The sequence below is a fragment of the Nycticebus coucang genome, chromosome 12, assembly GCF_027406575.1.
Source record: "Nycticebus coucang isolate mNycCou1 chromosome 12, mNycCou1.pri, whole genome shotgun sequence".
Lineage (NCBI taxonomy): Eukaryota > Metazoa > Chordata > Mammalia > Primates > Lorisidae > Nycticebus > Nycticebus coucang.
Genome location: NC_069791.1, coordinates 13,172,397 through 13,191,001, shown reverse-complemented (window position 1 = coordinate 13,191,001; position 18,605 = coordinate 13,172,397). Strand labels below are relative to the sequence as shown.

Here is an 18,605-nt window from a genome sequence, read left to right as displayed (position 1 = left end):
CAGCATCAGAGGAGCTGGTGGAAGCAGAGCGGTGGGTAGAGTCAGGGCTAAATTTGGGTGTGGAAACAGCATAAAGGGACCCAACCAGGGAAAGCAAGGAAAAGTCCAGCTGGGAGGGCCAGGAAGCAGTCACCTCACCTGCTTCCAATTGAGTTGCTGCTGCTCCTTCTCAAAGCGACGGTATTCCCGGCGGTCATAGATTTCCACTGAGAGCCGGTAAGCCAGGACCAGCCCCAATCCCACTACCACGATGCCCCCTACACAGCCCCACATAATGTTTTGGGTGTGGTCTGCTCCCTCTGTAGGGGAGGAACAGGACACAGATCAACTGATGCTTACAAGGTATCCCGTCTCTGCAACCCTGTCACCGAAAGCAAAGAAAACCCAGTAGAGTCCAGGGTTATCGGCACTGTTCAGGGCCTTCATCTTGTGCACATGCTCCATCACCTCTGCCCCTGCCCTGGACTCTGCTTCAGCCTCCAGCCTAGCTTCCCATTATCTTCACCTGCCCATCAAATTTCCAGGCCTCTGGTTGACATCTCTGCCCACTTACTCTCTTGGGGTCTCACTCTCAGCATGACCCTGTCTCCAGCCTCCTCCACCAAGAAGAAGAACAGCTGGTTGTCCAGAGTCCTCTCTTTACACCAGCCATCATCCAAGATAGGGGCCAAAACCAGGGTCACATTGGCCTGGGCACAAGCTGTGCTGCAATTGGTAGCCAGGGGGCCAGTCCCAAAGGCCCCACACTCTGCACAGTCCCTGTGTGGTAGGTGCCAGTAAGTTAGCAGCTGGGCAGTTGTCACCCACTACCCACAACCGCACCCCAAGCAATGAGGGCAGGCAGACAGGAGTAAGTAGCTCTTCAAGCCCCACTATGCCTTTGCTCCCAAGATTCAAGACCTGAGGCCTCACCTGTGTTTCTCGCATGGTGTCTTGCAGCCTGGGCACTGGTCACATAGCGCACCATAGTAGCCCTCGAAGCACTGGCAGCGGTTGCATTTGCATTGTCCACGCCCACTGCAAAGCTCACCCTCGGGACTGACACAGCTGTCAGTGTCGACGCTGCACTCGCAAGCTCTGCCCGTATGGTTGGCGTGACAGTAACATATTCCACATTGGCAGCGGCCAAAGCCTGGGGCAGAACCATACACAGATGACAACCGTAACTCCCCACAAATAACTGGCCATCACAGGCCCATGTCCTTGTATTTAGTCCCTTTCAAGCATGCCAGACATGCTCTAACCTAACTCATATGTACCAGAATCTTTTGACATTGGCCCTCACTGCCATGAAGCTCTCTGACCCTAATTGGTTTGGGAGGGCCCCTCAGACACCCCCAAAGTCTCCAGATACCTCCACAGAGGATGCCCTCGTGTCGTTCACAGCTGGCATCATCACACTCGCACAGACGCCCAGAGCTTTGTCCACTGCAGCTGCAGCGTCCACACTGGCACTGTCCCTTCCCGCTGCAGAGGGGCCCTGTTCCATTGGGGCCCCGGCACCCAGATTCCAGATCTGGAGAGGACAGCTCAGCCTCGGAGCACTCACAGAGCCGACCCAGGCGGCCAGGGGCACAGCTGGGAGGGAAAGGCAGAGGAGAGAGAAGAGGGTCTAGGAGTTTGACCATCCCTGACCTGCCTCTCTCAGGATTCCCCGCCCCACCCCCGCCGACAGAGTCCTGGTTTGTTACCCTTGGTAGAGTGCTGTGGCGTCACAGCTCACAGCAACCTCAAACTCCAGGGCTTAAGAGATTCTCTTGCCTCAGCTTCCCAAATAGCTGGGACTACAGGTGCCTGCCATAATGCCCTGCCATTTTTCTGTTGCAGTTGTCGTAGTTCTGCTGGTCTGGGCTGGTTCAAACCCGCCAGCTGGGTTTTTGTGGCTGGCACTGCAACAACTGTGCCACGGGCGCTGAGCCTCTCTCAGGATACTCTAAACCCATATTCTCAAAATGATTGGAGACAAGCGGTTCAAGGGGAGTGTTTTGATGTCTAGGAGACTCCAGTGGGAGGGAGGAAAGCGAAGGGGGAAGAATACAGGGAAGAATCTGTCTGTGGGGAGCCAGCCAGGTGAAGGGAAGAAGCAGCCCTCACCTGCACACCCCGCACTGTAGGTTTCCCTGGCCGTCACTGCAGTGGGGAGCCTGGAGCTGAGTGTCACTGCAGTTGCAACCACACAGCGTGTGCAACTCCACAGTCAGCTCCTCCGAGAAGCCAAGGGCCCGAAGCCTTAGGAAATGGGGCTCTGGGAGGCAGTGGGTAGCTCGGAGAGTAACCCAGAAATTCACCTGAGGACAGTGAGGGCAGGAATCAGATCCAGATAACACGTGCACACACCAACCCACTGACCGTCCAGAGCCCTACCCTTTAGTAAATTAAGGGATAGGCCAGGTGCAGTGGCTCACGCCTAGAATCTCAACCTGGGCAACATAGCAAGATCCCATTTCTACAAAAAATGTTAAAATTAGCCAGATGTGGTAGACACAGCTGTAGTCACAGCTACTCAGGAGGCTGAGGAAGGAGGATCACTCGAGCCCAGAAGTTCAAGGTTACAGTGAGCTATGATGATGCTGCACTCTAGCCTCTGCTACAGAGCAAAACACTCTCTAAAAAAGTGAAAATTAGGTGGCACACGTAGCTCAGTGGGTAGGGCACTGCTCACATACACCGAGGCTGGTGGGTTCGAACCCAGCCCAGGCCAGCTAAAACAACAATGACAACTGCAACAAAAAATATAGCCGGGCACTGTGGCAGGTGCCTATAGTCCCAGCTACTTGGGAGGCTGAGGCAAGAGAATCACTTAAGCCCTAGAGTTTGAGGTTGCTGTGAGCTGTGACATCACGGCACTCTACCCAGGGCAACAGCTTGAGACTCTGTCTCAAAAATAAATAAATAAAAATAGGGTGGCGCTTGTGGCTCAGTGGGTAGGGTGCCGGCCCCATATACCGAGGGTGATGGGTTCAAACCCAGCCCCAGCCAAATTGCAACAAAAAAAATAGCCAGGCATTATGGTGGGCACCTATAGTCCCAGCTACTCAGGAGGCTGAGGCAAGAGAATCGCCTAAGCCCAGGAGTTGGAGGTTGCTGTGAGGTGTGCAACACCATGGCACTCTACCATGGGTGATAAAGTGAGGGCGACGCCTGAGGCTCAGTGAGCAGGGCGCCGGCCCCATATACCGAGGGTTGCGGGTTCAAACCTGGCCCCGGCCAAACTGCAACTGTAACAAAAAAAATAGCCGGGCGTTGTGGCGGGTGCCTGTAGTCCCAGCTACTTGGGAGGCTGAGGTAAGAGAATCACTTGAGCCCAAGAGTTAGAGGTTGCTGTGAGCTATGAGGCCACGGCACTCTAAATAAATAAAGCAATAAAATAAAACTCAGTGGAAATCATGCAGGAGGGAGGGGGACAAGGGAGGAAAATAGGCACACATACAGCCATGACTCACGCATTACAAAAGCAATCATGTAACCAAAAAACATTTGTACCCTTTTAATATTTTGAAATTAAAATATAATTTAATCAATTAAAGGATAAGACCATAACACACATCTAGAAACATGCCTGAGGAAGCTGTTATTAAACCCTCTCAGAAAGGATGGAAGGACTACCCCATGTTCTGGCACTGTCCCCTGTACCTGCCCCCATCTTTTCCTGCCTGGTTCAGTTTTCCACACCCACCCACGGCTTCCTTCCTTCTGCCTATCCTGGCCAGCTCTCACCGTCTGGTTGACTTGGACTTGGCTGCATTGTCCCCGATCCTCAGCCTCATGCCCCCTCTTCTCAGGACCCCCACACTGGGATTCGTAAGAGATGTGGACCCCAGGAGGGAGTGAAGAGTGTTCGAGGGTCACAGTGGATGACAGGCTCTGTGGGAAGAGAGTGAGTGGGTAACCATGTGAAGGCAAGACCCAACCCCCACCTATGCCTTCTCCAGCCATTCCCATTCTGCCAGCACCCTGCCCTCTGCTAGCCGGCACTCTATCCGTTCTGCCCAGGCGAGAGACATTTCTGGAGCAAGGACCTGTGAGAATGTTGTGTGTGTGGGGGGGGGGGGGGGGGTAGAATCTAAAGGCCTCTAATACAGCATTTCAAAACAACTGCCAATGAGGGCCACTGGGGGTCAAGGGCTGGCCAGGTGCTGTAAGTGTGCAGTGATCATGTTTGTCAAACACTAACTCAGGAAATAACAATCTAGATGTATGCAAGCTCATAAGGACAGACTCATCACACTGAGTGTCCTAGGAAATTTGATACAGTCCTAGATCTTTTTGCCATGGATTTAGGACATGGTCCCTGTCATCAAGAAGGCTACAGACAGTGTAGTTGCAGAGATAAGACCTAACCCCAGGGCTTAGCGCCTGTGGCTCAAGTGGCTAAGGCGCCAGCCACAGACACCTGAGCTGGCTGGTTCGAATCCAGCTCAGGCCCACCAAACAACAATGATGGCTGCAACTTAAAAAAAAAAAACAAAAAAACAGCTGGGCATTGTGGCAGGGGCCTATAATCCCAGCTACTTGGAAGGCGGAGGCAGGAGAATCGCTTGAGCCCAGGAGTTGGAGGTTGCTGTGAGCTGTTATGCCACAGTACTCTACCCAGGGCAACAGCTTGAGGCTCTGTCTCAAGAAAAAAAAAAAAAAGAAAGAGAAAAAAACCTAACCCCAGGAAATACTGGGAGTTTTTTGTGAAAAAAAAAAAAAAAAAGAATGTGTGGTTCCTTCTACCCTTAAAATTCTGTGGTTTTTGTGAAGAATATCCCTGAATTGTTTATAAACTTAGTGAAAGCAGGTTCCAGATCTCACATTCTTTATACACAGCCCTTCCATTTGTGCCTGTGACCCTGGGCAAGTTAGCCTCTTGTGTCAATTTCCTCATCTATAAATAGGGAAGACAACAGTTATGGAGCAGGGGTCTTGTTGGGGTAAAATGAGATAGCAAACAGTATGTGCACCTAGGGCAGTGCTCAGCATGAAATAAAAGCTCGGTGCATATGGCTTTTCTTTCTTGCCCAGAGCAGGACTCCATGCTTGCACATGGCAGACACTTAAGATTTGTGAATGTGCCAGAGCTGTGGCTCATGCCTATAGTTCTAGTACTCTGGGAGGTTGAGGCAGGTGGATTGCTTGAGCTCAGGAATTTGAGATCAGCTTGAACAAGAGCAAGACCCGGTCTCTACTAAAAATAGAAAAACTAGCCAGGCCTTGTGACAGGTACCATAGTCCCAGATAAGGGGGAAGATGAGGCAAGAAAATTGCATGAGCCCAGGAGTTTGTGGTTGCTGTGAGCTATGATGATGCCATGGCACTCTACCCAGGGTGACAGAGTGAGATTCTGTCTCAAGAAAAAAGAAAGATTTGTAAATGTGAGACTCAGTGAACTATTAATGACAGCCACATGCAAACTATAGGTAGGAGCTATGGAATGTGAGACCAAAAATGATCATTTCTTCTTAGCTCTGCCACCCCATCTGAGGGCCTCTTTGCACCTGTCCCCAGTGCCCACCCTCACCATTGCCCCCCAACCTCGGCCCCTCACATTATAAGCATCCATGATGAGCTGGACCACATTGCTGGAGTCCTCACTTAGCACCCCCACTGCAGACTTAGGAATCAGCTTACTCAGCTCCTGAGTTATGGGGAGTTGAGGAAAATGGTGTATCACAGCCCTAGGAAAATGGGCTCCTAGGGGTCTGTAAGGGGTCTGTATGGGGGGTGGGGAATGGATCTTTGGGAGAATTAAGAAAGGCTGGGGTGGGGCTAGGGTGTCTGACATTTAGCTAGCTCTCACCTGGTAGACAGGCAGGGTGGCACTGGTGACAGCAAAGATGGGTTGGATGTTTGCTGCAGAGAGGGCCTGGGCTACCTGACCCACAGAAGGGTAATCCTGGGGTAGGGTGAGCACACAAGGTGAGCACATGGGTCTCCTTCAAAACATGCAAGGTCCCTCAGCCCAAAGAATCCAGAAACCAGGCTCTACCAGCTGGATTGGTGAGGAATAGGAAGGAAGTGGGGAATGGGGTGACACAGGTTTCCTATCTGAGCAGCTGGGAGGACGTGGAGAGGAGGAACTGCTGGGGAAGACAGAAAGCTGTCTAAGGGTGGTGGTGAGGGAGGGGTGAGGGTCCTTGAAGGAATGGAGGTATGGCCCAGATGGGGGGGATTTAAGGTGAGGGTGGGGACTCACAAACTCTGGGCTGCGACTGTAGAGGCCATTGCTGTCCAAGTGGCAATGTCCATCACTGGGCATGAAAATACCACCTAGCTTCCCATCACCAGCTGTGTGGAATGTGTCATCTGAAGTGAACACCAGCAGCCGGGACACATTTCTCCAGCCAATCTGCTCCTGGGGTGCAGTAGGGCAGTAGGGTATATACCAAGGCATGGCCTTTCAGCCACCCAACTCTATGAGCCAAAGATTTGGCTGGCTTCACTCTGAATCATTTGTTCATCTCCTGCCTCCAGCTCCTTGCTTCTCCCTACTCTCCCCGGATCCCAAAACAAAGCTGCTGCTAGGTAGGGGAAGCCTTCTCATGAATCAGAAAAACATGCATCTTCCTCAAGGTATTTTACTCCAATCACCAGGTAATTATTAAAATGAATATGCAAACTACTGGTCAGGCGTGGTGGCTCACGCCTGTAATCCTAGCACTTGAGCTCAGGAGAGTTTGAGACTAGCCTGAGCAAGAAGAAACCCACCCCCACCCCCATCTCTACTAAAAATAGGAAAATTAGCAGGCGTTGTGGCAGGTGCCTGTATTCCCAGTTACTTGGGATCCTGAGACAGGAGGATCACTTGAGCCCAGGAATTTGAAGTTACTGTGAGCTATGATGACTCCACGGCACTCTAGCCTGGGTAACAAGTGAGACTCTGTCTCAAAAAAATAAAAAATGCAAACTACTGTGACCACGGTATCAATTGTGCACTACACAGCCACAGTGGGCAGCCCTGTTCCCAGTCAGTCCTTCAGGCTCAGATCCCAGGCCCAGCTCCTCACCTGGCAGAGTGCAGCCTGTAGAATGGCATCGAAGCCACCTTCAGGTGAGTCTAAGTTGCCAGACACACTCTGACGCCCCACCTCCCGCTCAAAGGCCTGAGCATCTCCTGTCAGGGACAGTACGTGGTGAAAGCTGAAGGGCGACTGGCAGCGCTCTACCCGGGTGGGGCAGGGGTGGCGCAGCTTGGAAGGCACTGTACTCACAAAGGGCAGCACAGTTTTGTCCACGAAAGAACCAAAACCTGGAAGAGGGGAGGAATGAAAGCTGTGCCAGTCACTGGGCAGCGGCAGGATGCTGTGGGGTCGGGAGAGGACTTCATGGAAGTGGAGGATGGGTAGGATGGACAACCATGGAGAAGGTGATGGGAGAGGCTGTGTCCATAAGGCAGGATTGAGGCTACCGTTTTAGGGAAGTAGAAGCTGGAGGTCATTCAGAGGAGGGCACAAGGGGGAACAGAGGGGGTCTTCCTGAGGGCTGAGAAAGGCCAGGGTGTAAGTTGTGGCAGCAGCCTGAGGCAAAGGAGGAGGATCTTGAACCCAGGAGAGATGGCACAGAATGTGGAACCAGAGACATCCAGGTCAGTAAGTCCAGGGCAGCTGTGAACCTGGGAAGGTGTCTGAATAGTCGCTTCAGATGCTCGGTCAGACCTCTTGTAAAATGAGGGGTCCTACTGGACAGTCCCCTCCAGCTCTGCCCTAGAAGATGGGTGTCTGTGGGGAGAGGTACAGGGACCCGCGGCCTGGCCTGGTCTGTTAACCCCTGGGAGAGAGCAGGTCAGGACCTCTGAGTCAAGGACACGAGCAGGGTGGGGGCAGCGCTCGGCTCACCAATGCGCACAGAATGGGTGACCTCCTGCAGCCGGACCAGCAGGGCGTGCCCGAGCTGGCGCACGCGCTCCAGGTCATCCTTCATGGAGTAGCTCAGGTCCATGAGGTAGTACAGGTCCACCGGATATCCCTCGGCACGGAGAAAGCGAACCCGAAGCCGCTGAGGCTCTCCTGGAACAAGGCAGGCGCGGGTCAGCCAAGCGCCCTCGAACCCCCGCCTCGACCTCTGCCCCGCCGCCACCGCTCACTCACCCGGCCGCAGCGTGACCCGGACCCGCTGCGGAGCCAGCTGGGTGGCCCCCTCGCCGCGGGCGCCCTCGCGGAGCGGCGCGTCCTGCAGCACCTCCTGCTGGCCGCGGGGCTCCTCCACCTCCTCGCGCTGGCAGCCGCGAGCCAGCAACTCCTCCCGCCGGGCGCAGCGCCGTGCCTCCGCCTCCCCCGACGCCGTGAAGTTCTGCTCCGCAAGGGGGGCGGCACGTCGGGACCCCGGCACCCGCCGCTCAGCCCTGCTTCCAGAACACCACCCTCGAACCCAGCCATCTCTAACCCCACCCCCAAGTCAAGCCCAGGTAACACTCGGATTCCCTCCCCTCCTGTCCAACTACCCTTGAACCTTGAACTCATGTCCTTTCTTCCTTGTCAGAGCCCACTTCTCATAGCAGTCCCTCCCACCCTCTTTCCTCAACTCCTCTTTTCCCCAGCCACCCACCCTCTCCTTCCCCTAGAGCCACAGACTTCCTGTCTCGAGGACCTCACTACCACACAAAGCTGGGGAGCCTTGCCTCCCAGTTTACCCTCTCCTGCATGGTCAGATCAAATTGGAAGGGGGTCAGACTGAGAGCCACAATTTCTGGGAAGGTGAAGAATAGGAACAGAAAAGAAGGCAACACCTTAAACTTTACCCCTAATGTGTCTGGTACCCCTGACCACAGGGGAAGGAAGTGGTTGCAGCGGCTTCTCAGCTGGCCAGGGTGCCAGCCGATGGTCTGGGTATTGGTGGAGACAGATACAGAACCAACTGTTCCAAGAGGCCCAGCTCCCCAGCTCCAGACTTGCACCTCTGTCTCTCATCTGCCCCAGATTCAGAGTCTACCCTTCCTGTCCACCCAGATTCACCATGTGCTGGCCCTCTCAGCGCCTGCAGCTCTGAGGAATGATGAATTTGCCCTTGGCTTTTATCTGGGGAGGGCTGGGCTGATCTAACTCTCCATCTTCCTTTGTAAGAGAGGGAGAGCTCTGCCTACTCCAGACCCTCGCTCAGACACCTGTCCTGCTCTGAGCCCTGTCTCTTTAAAACATAAACAAACAACAGCCAGGAAGATGCTTGTTCCCCAGCATCCTTCTTGGCCAGATAAATAGTGCAAGCCTTCCCACTCCCCTCTAAGCTCACAGTTTTGCAACCCCTACCCTTCTACCTGCCCAGTCAGAGGCTGCTACGCACCCAGGAACATAATGTCCTCCATCTTTAAACACAGACTCAGAAACCCAATTACACACTTTGTACCGTGGACCGAATTCTGTTCCCCACTCACCACCACCAAATTCTTATATTGAAGCCCTAACCTCCAATGCGATATTTGGTGAAGGGGCCTTTGGGAGGTAATTAGGATAAGATGAGGTCATAAGAGCAGAAGCTTCATGATGGAATTAGTGGAATTAAGCCCACAAAAGAAGAGACAGCAGAAAGTTTGTTCTCTCTCTCGCTACTATGTGAGGACATAGCAAGAAGGGGACCCATCTGCAAGCCAGGAAGAGAACCCTCACAGCAGAGAACCAAGTCAAGATCTTGACTTCCCAAGCCTCCAGAATTTATTTTTTATTTTTTATTTTTTTTGCGTTTTTTTGGTCGGGGCTGGGTTTGAACCTACCACCTCTGGCATATGGGGCTGGTACCCTACTCCTTTGAGCCACAGGCAATGCCCCCAGCCTCCAGAATTATGAGAAATAAATTCTTGCTGCTTAAGCTGCCTAGTCTATGGTATTTTGTTATGGCATTTCACATTTCTACCTATCATTCCTTCTATCTATACACAAGCATAAATTTCCTCAAGCACACACTTCTTCCCAATTCATGATCACAAGTCTCTCCCATGTATACACAAACAGGTACAGATATACTCATACATGCATAGGAAACTTGCATGCATGTGACCCACATACACACACAATCACACACAGGAGTCCCATGTGCACAAACTCAGTCACACATGAGACCGTGTAGTGTACTGAGGAAATCATACATGTGCCTACAATCACACACGTATCGGGGCTGCGCATACACATACACATGGTTCAAAGGCCCCAGGCTCATCTTTACCAGTTGCTTGCACCATGCGCAGCTGGGGTGTGAGAGGATGCACTCCTGGCAGGAAGGGGCTGGCTGGCAGGACCCTGGAAGGGACAGATCAGGATCCCCCCTTTCTGTAGCCTCTCCTGGAGATGGGATCTTGGCATCCAACTCACTTTCACCTCTGCTCAAGGCCAGCAGGAAAACAAGGACCCTTGACAAAGCCACCATGGCCTATAATAGGATATAAAAGAGGACATTTGGGTCCTCAGAATAGATCCCAAGTTCTCAGTCATCTAAACTTAGCTTGAGATTGCCACTCTCAAAACTCTACTCTAATTCTTCATCTCCCTCACAGTTTCACTTCTCCTGTGAATTGAGCAATTTCTTCCAGATAGTGGGAAGATGCAGGTACCAGGCTGGTGTAGGGGCCTCGGAGAAGATCTGTCCCTCCTCTGTGCAGATGTCATTGGCCAAGGTGGGAAAAATGGCCTAACAAAGGGTCTGGGGACTGGGCCTGGAGCCACCAAGGTCTATACCCAGGTATATTCACCAAGATTCCAAGCCGCAGAGGTTGGAGAACCACACAGGAAAAGGGCTGGATCCAGGTCCTGCTGCAGTCACTCCCTGGCTGCGTGGCAAGTCAGACTTTCTCTCTAGGCCTCAGTTTCCACATCTGTAAAGTGAGGGAATGGAATAAATAATCTGACAGGCATTGCAGTGTTCACAATCCTGGGTTCTAAATGAGGGAAGAAGATCTGTGAGTGGGAGTAAGAAGAAAGTAAGGCGGGAGCAGATGAGGGAGTGTGTGAAAGAGTCCAGAAAGAGTAGCTCTATTTAGCTGACACGGCAGCAAGAGAAATGAACAGTAGGCCACAGGAAGAACTCTCTAGGTCTAGGATAAGGGAGGAAGGAAGGCCAATGTTACTAAAGATTTTCTGTTTCCTGAGAAAATCCACTTTGTACAAACGGAATCTAGATTGGAGAAAGAAATCTAGAGTGGAGGTAGACTTCCACCCCAGGGTAATTCGTGGAATGACCTCCAGTAAGACCAGGAAAATTCCTGTTTTTAAAAAATGTATTAAGTTTTCCTTTTTTTTTTTTTGAGGCAGAGTCTCACTGTGTCACCCTTGGTAGAGTGGAGCGTCACAGCTCACACCAACCTCAAACTCTTGGGCTTAAGGGATTCTCTTGTCTCAGGCTCCCAAGTAGCCAGGAGTACAGGCACCCGCCACAATGCCCAGCTATTTTTTTGTTGTAGTTGTCATTGTTTGGCAGGCCCCAGGCCAGATTCGAACCTACCAGCCCAGCTTTATGTGGCCAGCGTCCTAGCTGCTGAGCTACAGGCGTCAAGCCTAAAAACTTTATTAAGGCCAGCCACGGTGGCTCATGCCTGTAATCCTAGCACTATGGGAGGCTGGCACAGGTGGAGTTCTTGAGTTCAAGACCAGCCTGAGCCAAAAGCTAGCACCATCTCTATTAAAAAAAGAAAAATTAGTGGGGCATCGTGGAGGGCACCTGTAGTCCCAGCTACTCAGGAGGCTGAGGCAAAATGATGGCTTGAACACAAGAATTTCAGGTCACTGTGAGCTATGACGTCAAGGCAATCTATGAAGGGTGACAGAGTGAGACTCTATCTCAAATAAATAAAATCATCATCATCATCATCTTTAACAAATGGTACAGAGAATACTGCAAAAATCCACATACAAAAAAATAAAATGGACCTCTACCTCACTCTATGTACAAACATTAGCTGCAAATGGATCAAAGATCTACATATAATTGCTAAAACTATAAACTTCTAGGAGAAAATACGGGGGTAGGCCGGCACCTGTGTAGTGAGTAGGGTGCCAGCTCCATATACCGAGGGTGGCGAGTTCAAACCCAGCCCCGGCCAACCTGCAACAACAACAAAAAAACAGCCAGGCTTTGTGGTGGGTGCCTGTAGTCAGTCCCAGCTCCTTGGGAGGCTGAGGCAAGAGAATCTCCTAAGCCCAAGAGCTGGAGGTTGCTGTGAGCTGTGACACCACAGCAGTCTACCGAGAGTGACAAAATAAGGGCAGTGCCTATGGCTCAAGGAGTAGGGTGCTGGCCCCATATACCAGAGGTGGAGGGTTCAAACCTGGCCCCAGCCAAAAGCTGCAAAAAAAAATATGTGGGTAAATTTTCCTAATCTTGGATTTGGCAATGTATTCTTATCTATAACACCAAAAACACAAGCAACAAAATAAAAAAATAGATCAAATTGAATTCCTAAAAACTGTGTATAGATGAAAATGAATATGGAAAAAAGAAAAAATAAATACATTGGACTTCAGCAAAATTTTAAAATTTTGTTCATAAAGGGACACTATAAAGAAAGTAAAAAGACTCAAAGAATGGGAGAAAATATTTGCAGATCAGGGCAGCACTTGTGGCTCAAAGAATTAGGGCTCAGGCCCCATATGCCGGAGGTGGCGGGTTCAAACCCAGCCAAAAGCTGCAAATATATATATATTTGCACCATGAGTATCTGCAATACATAAAGAACTCTTACAATTCGGCTGGCGCCTGTGGCTCAAAGAAGTAGGGCGCCTACCCCATATACTGGAGGTGGCCGGTTCAAACTCGGCCCCAACCAAAAAAAAAAAAAGAACTCTTACAATTCAACAACAAAAGAACAAACAACCCAATTAAAAGATGAGCAAAAGGATGCTGTGGCTCACATCTGTAATCCTAGTACTCTGGGAGGCGGAGGCAGGTGGATTGCCTGAGCTCAGGGGTTTGAGACCAGCCTGAGCCACAGCAAGACCCCCATCTCTAAAAATAGCCAGGCATTGTGGTGGGGACCTGTAGTTCCAGCTTCAGAGAATCACTTAAGCCCAAGAGTTACAGGTTGATGTGAGCTATGATACCACGACACTCTACCAAGGGTGACAAAGTAAGACTTTGTCTCACAAAAAAAAATTAAAAATAAATAAATGAGACTTGGTGCCTGTAGCTCAAGCGACTAAGGTGCCAGTCACATACACCAGAGCTGGCAGGTTTGAATCCAGCCCAGGCCTGCCAAACAACGACAACTACAACCAAAAAATAGCTGGGCGTTGTGGCGGGCGCCTGTAGTCCCAGCTACTTGGGAGGCTGAGGCGAGAGAATCACTTAAGCCCAGGAGCTGGAGGTTGCTGTGAGCTGTGATGCCACAGCACTCTACCCAGTGTGACAGCTTGAGGCTCTGTCTCAAAATAAATAAATAAATAAATGAAGGAATGAATAAATAAAATAAAAAATGATCAAAGGACTCAAATAGACATTTCTTTAACGAAAATAGACAAATGGCCAAAATCAAACAAACAAAAAAAGATGCCCAACACCCTTGGTCACCAGGGAAATGTAAATCAAAACCCCCAATGAGATGATACTTTATAGCTATTAGAATGGCTACAGTCAAAAAAATGAAAAATGCAAGTGTTTTTTTTTTTTTTTTGGTTTTTGGCCAGGGTTGGGTTTGAACCCACCACCTCCGGCATATGGGACCGGCGCCCTACCCCTTGAGCCACAGGCGCCACCCCAAAAAAAATGAAAAATGCAAGTGTTGATGCGGATGTGGAGAAATTGGGATCCTTATACACTACTGATGGGAATGTAAAATGGTACAACCACTGTCCAAAACGGTTTGGTTTTTCATAAGTTAAACATACCATTACCCTATGATCTGATGATTCCTTTCCTAGATATATACCTAAAAGAGCTGAAAACAGATGTTCAAATAGAACCTTGTACACAAATGTTCATAGTAGCACTATTCACAATAGCTAACAGGAGGAAACCACCCACATGTCCATTGACTGATGAATGGATAAACAAAATGCTGTATATCTATATAATGGAATGTTATTTGGCCATAAAAAGCAATGAGGTACCAATACATGCTACATCCTGAACGAACCTTGAAAAATCATGCTAAGTGAGCAAAACTAATCATGAAAGAGCACACATTGTAGGATTTCATTTATATGACATTTTCATTTATATGACCTCCAAACTAGAAAAAGCTACAAAAACAGAAAGTAGATTGCCGGGGCCGGTGGGGGGGGAATGGGGGAGAGAAATTGGGAGTGACTGCTTAATCAGCAATTTCTTTTGGAGATGATGAAAAAGTTCTGGAATTAGTGATGATGGTTGCACAACATTGTGAATGTATTTAATGCCACAGAATCTTACGCTTAAAGTGATTAAAATGATACATTTTTTAGTATTTTACCATAAAAAAAATTAAAAAATTAAATAAGGCCAGGCATGGTGGCTCACGCCTATAATCTTGCACACTGGGAGGCTGAGGTGGGTGAATTGCTTTAGCTCAGGAGTTTGAGACCAGCCTGAGCAATAGTGAGACCCCATCTCTACTAAAAATATAAAAACTGGCTCGGTGCCTGTAACTCAAGCAGCCAAGACCAGCCACATACACCAGAGCTGGCGGGTTTGAATCCAGCCCAGGCCTGCCAAACAACAATGACAACTACAACCAAAAAATAACCGGGTGTTGTGGTAGGCACATGTAGTCCCAGCTACTTGGGAGGCTGAGGCAAGAGAATCACTTAAGCCTAGGAGTTGGAGATTGCTGTGAGCTGTGAGGCCACGGCACTCTACCCACGGCGACAGCTTGAGACTCTGTCTCAAAATAAAATAAAATAAAAATAAAAATAGAAAAACTATCTGGGGGCGGCGCCTGTGGCTCAGTGAGTAGGGCGCCGGCCCCATATGCCGAGGGTGGCGGGTTCAAACCCAGCCCCGGCCAAACTGCAACAAAAAAAAATAGCCGGGCATTGTGGCGGGCGCCTGTAGTCCCAGCTGCTCGGGAGGCTGAGGCAAGAGAATCGCCTAAGCCCAAGAGTTAGAGGTTGCTGTGAGCCGTGTGACGCCACGGCACTCTACCGAGGGCGGTACAGTGAGACTCTGTCTCTACAAAAAAAAAAAAAAGAAAAAACAAAGAAAAACTATCTGGGCGTGGTGGCAGGTGCCTGTAGTCCCAGCTACTTGAGAGGCTGAGGCAACAGGATCACTTGAGCCCAAGACAACTTGATGTAAGCTATGATGATGCCATGGTATGCTACCCAGAATGACAGAGTGAGACTCTATCTCAAAAAAAAAAAAGTTAAGGGCGGCGCCTGTGGCTCAGTCGGTAGGGCGCCGGCCCCATATACCGAGGGTGGCGGGTTCAAACCCGGCCCCGGCTGAATTGCAACCAAAAAAAATAGCCGGGCGTTGTGGCGGGCGCCTGTAGTCCCAGCTACTACGGAGACTGAGGCAAGAAAATCACTTAAGCCCAGGAGTTGGAGGTTGCTGTGAGCTGTGTGAGGCCACAGCACTCTACCCAGGGCCATAAAGTGAGACTCTGTCCCTACAAAAAAAAAAAAAAGTTAAATAAGAGAGTAAAAAATCTTCTACCCCATATACTATACACCCCAGTTTCCACACCTACCCTAAATAAATATTATTTATTATCTTTTTCTTGTAATCTTTCTAGAGATTGTTTTATTCAAATACAAATCAATATGAATATACTTCTTTTTTTGTTTTGAGGCAGAGTTTCATTTTGTCACCCTCAGTAGAATGCTATGGTGTCATAGCTCATAGCAACCTCAAGTTCTTGGGCTCAAGTGATCCTCTTTGCCTCAGCCTCCCAGGTAGTTAGGACTACAGACACCCTCCATAGCGCCTGCCTATTTTTAGAGAAGAGGTCTTGCTCTTGCTCAGACTGGTCTCGAACTCCTGAGCTCCAGCAATCCACCTGCCTCGGCCTCCAGAGTGCTAGGATTACAGGTGTGAGCCACCGTGCCTGACCTTTGAATATACCTTTTAAATGGTAGAACACACAGTTTTCCACACATTTTTAAAATTGCTTATATTTTTATGTTTTGAGACAGAGTCTCATTCTGTCACTGGGGCAAGAGTGCAGTGGTGCAATCTAGCTCATAACAACCCCAAACTCCTAGGTTCGAAGGATCCTCCTGCCTCTGCCTTCCAAGTAGCTGGGACTACAGGCATGCTCAGCTAATTCTTTCCATTTTTAGTAGAGATGGGATCTCCATCTTGCTCAGGTTAGTCTTGAATTCCTGACCTTAATCAATCCTCCTACCTTAGCCTGCCAGAGTGCTAGGATTACAAGCGTTGGTCACAGTGCCTTGATCCCCTCCCCCCATTTTCCTTTTTTCTTTTTTTTTTTTTTTTTTTTGCAGTTTTGGCCAGGGCCAGGCTTAAACCCCCCATCCCTGGTAGATGGGGCTGGCACCCTACTCCTTGAGCCACAGGCGCCACCCTTTCCCCCTCCCTTTTTTTTATTTCAACTATTGATACTTTTCTTAGAGATCTTTCTTTTTTTTTTTTTTTTGGTTTTTGGCCAGGGCTGGATTTGAACTCACCACCTCCAGCATATGGGACCGGCACCCTACTCCTTGAGCCACAGGCGCCGCCCCAGAGATCTTTCTACGTTAGAAAACTAAGAGTGCTCGCTTCGGCAGCACATATACTAAAATTGGAACGATACAGAGAAGATTAGCATGGCCCCTGAGCAAGGATGACACACAAATTCGTGAAGCGTTCCATATTTTTTGAAGCTAGTAAATGATGCCCCATGATCATATCAATGTACACAGCTATGATTTAATAAGAAAAAAAAGAAAACTAAGAAATTCCTTGTTCATTTTTCTAGTCATAATAAAGGCATGCATTGCATGTATACATCTTGCCATGATTAATCAGTCTCTCAATGACACACATTTAAATTGTTTCTAATTATTCACTACTCAAATAATGCTGCAATGAAAAGTCATGTATTTGTCATTTCACACGTGTGCGAGAGAATCTGTAGGAGGTTGTGCAGGCTTAGTAGATGGATACTGGGAGGTACTGCCAACATAAGCTCCTAGGGGAGGGGCTGTTCCAGTTCACATTCCCATCAGCAGTGTATGAGAAAGACCAACTAATTCCTTGTCATGAAGCATCTGCATCCTCCTCAGCCTGGACCCAGTCTCAGGTCCAGATGCTCTGTATGGAGTGTGGGGAAGGGGTGGGGTGCCAAGTCATTGAACACCCCCATCCTGCTAACCCTAACCCTAACCTCAGGTGCAGTAAATAAGGGAGGAGCCTCCAACACCCCCACCCCCCTGGCCAGAGGGGCCCCCCTGTAACCTCAGGCCTGCTTGCTCTGCCGCCTGTGGTCAGGGAGGCTGGAGATGCTGCAGCCCAAAGCACAGTTCTGACTCATCTCTCACAGGTGGGGCCCCACAGGGCACAAGTTTCCAGGATAGGACAAATGCAGACACCTCAAACCCATTCATCTCCCCTTAAAGGGGGCCCTGGGATTCCCTGAACAGCCCTCTCCTCCTCCCTTTCTTCCTAATTCTTCCCTCTTCTCCCCTCCTTGGGGACACATGCCTTGCCGCCTGCTTCTCTGTCTCTTCCCCCGCCCCCGCCTCTTTCTCTCCCTTTACCTCTGGGTCCTTCCTATTCCTTTGATCACATCTCTCTGCTTTTCTCTTCTCCACTTCTGTGCAGTTCTTTGTTTTACTTCCTCCCCACCCCCCCTTTCCCTCCCATTCCAAAGAACGGCAAAATCTTCTACTCCAACCCCCTTTTTACATATGGGAAGCTAAAGCCCAGAGTGGTTGGCCCAAGGTCACTTAGTGCACTAGAGGCAGGGCAGGGACCAAGGTTTGCTGCTTGCCTCCCTTCTAACTCAGGCACCATCACCATCAAAGATCATGTCCTCCCCACTAACCCTGGCAAGCTCTTCCTAATCCCATTTCTCTTTCCTTGGAAGTCTTCTTCAGTCTTCTCTTCTTGCCCTAGACCAAACTGTTGTCTCATTTTTCTGGACTCCATTCTGACTCAATGCACCCCCTACCAGTTTCCTTAGCAGCTGAGAGACAGAACCTCTCTCCAGCCATCCACCTCTCAAGTCAGAACCCTCTGCTGCCCACTCAGAGCCATAAAGAAAAGATAGAACTGAGTTGCTGGGCTGCAGTCTCCCAGGAGTTTGCACCTATGGCCAAGATGCCAACTGGGAAGAAGGCTGAGTGAAGGGCAAAGTCTCAGGCAGCTTGCAAGGCTCCTGGGAGAAATGTTGAGAGAATCCTACACTGGCATGTGGCAGACACTCAAATGACAGCACTCACACATCCCCACTTCTTTTCCCAGCCCTACTCTAGGGGGAGAGATGGAGATGGGAGTTGTGAAACTGGAAGAGGGAACAGGGATAGGAATCTCGTATGGATGCAGAAAGGGGTTCAAAACCTTTCTCAAGTTTAGAGAGCCCCCTGGTGTCCAGGTCAGAGCCCTCTTCCCAGGAGGCTGGGACCAGGTGGGCCTAGGCTTGCAAGGAGTGAAGGTAAGAGGGCTGATGTCCCAGTACTCACAGGTGCGTGCAGAGCAGCCCTTCCTCTGGCGGCAGTGGCAGGCTTTGTGTACTGATCTGAGAGGCTGCAGAGGAGGAAGTGACACACCCTGAGTGGGGGAGACTT

The 18,605-nt window shown here is 49.9% G+C and overlaps 1 protein-coding gene and 1 non-coding gene across 3 annotated transcripts in view; one reads left to right on the top strand and one right to left on the bottom strand.

Moving 5' to 3' along the window:
* Positions 1-18,605, bottom strand: part of ITGB7 (integrin subunit beta 7) — a 22,020-nt gene extending 3,415 nt beyond the window's left edge. The window contains exons 1-15 of one of the 2 annotated variants that reach the window (XM_053557241.1): positions 18,501-18,605; positions 10,658-10,780; positions 10,135-10,338; positions 8,070-8,271; positions 7,818-7,988; positions 6,990-7,231; positions 6,179-6,337; positions 5,783-5,878; positions 5,531-5,620; positions 3,718-3,864; positions 2,095-2,288; positions 1,355-1,578; positions 913-1,132; positions 554-759; positions 139-299 (exon numbers count right to left, since the gene is read on the bottom strand). In XM_053557241.1, coding sequence (XP_053413216.1) covers positions 139-299; positions 554-759; positions 913-1,132; positions 1,355-1,578; positions 2,095-2,288; positions 3,718-3,864; positions 5,531-5,620; positions 5,783-5,878; positions 6,179-6,337; positions 6,990-7,231; positions 7,818-7,988; positions 8,070-8,271; positions 10,135-10,335 — 2,313 coding nt within the window. In that variant the 5' untranslated portion in view covers positions 10,336-10,338; positions 10,658-10,780; positions 18,501-18,605. The remainder of the gene's footprint in view (positions 1-138; positions 300-553; positions 760-912; positions 1,133-1,354; positions 1,579-2,094; positions 2,289-3,717; positions 3,865-5,530; positions 5,621-5,782; positions 5,879-6,178; positions 6,338-6,989; positions 7,232-7,817; positions 7,989-8,069; positions 8,272-10,134; positions 10,339-10,657; positions 10,781-18,500) is intronic. The other variant, XM_053557242.1, reaches the window with a different exon arrangement.
* LOC128562828 (U6 spliceosomal RNA) lies at positions 16,589-16,695 on the top strand. Its single transcript, XR_008373528.1, has one exon. It is a non-coding gene; the product is annotated as a U6 spliceosomal RNA (small nuclear RNA).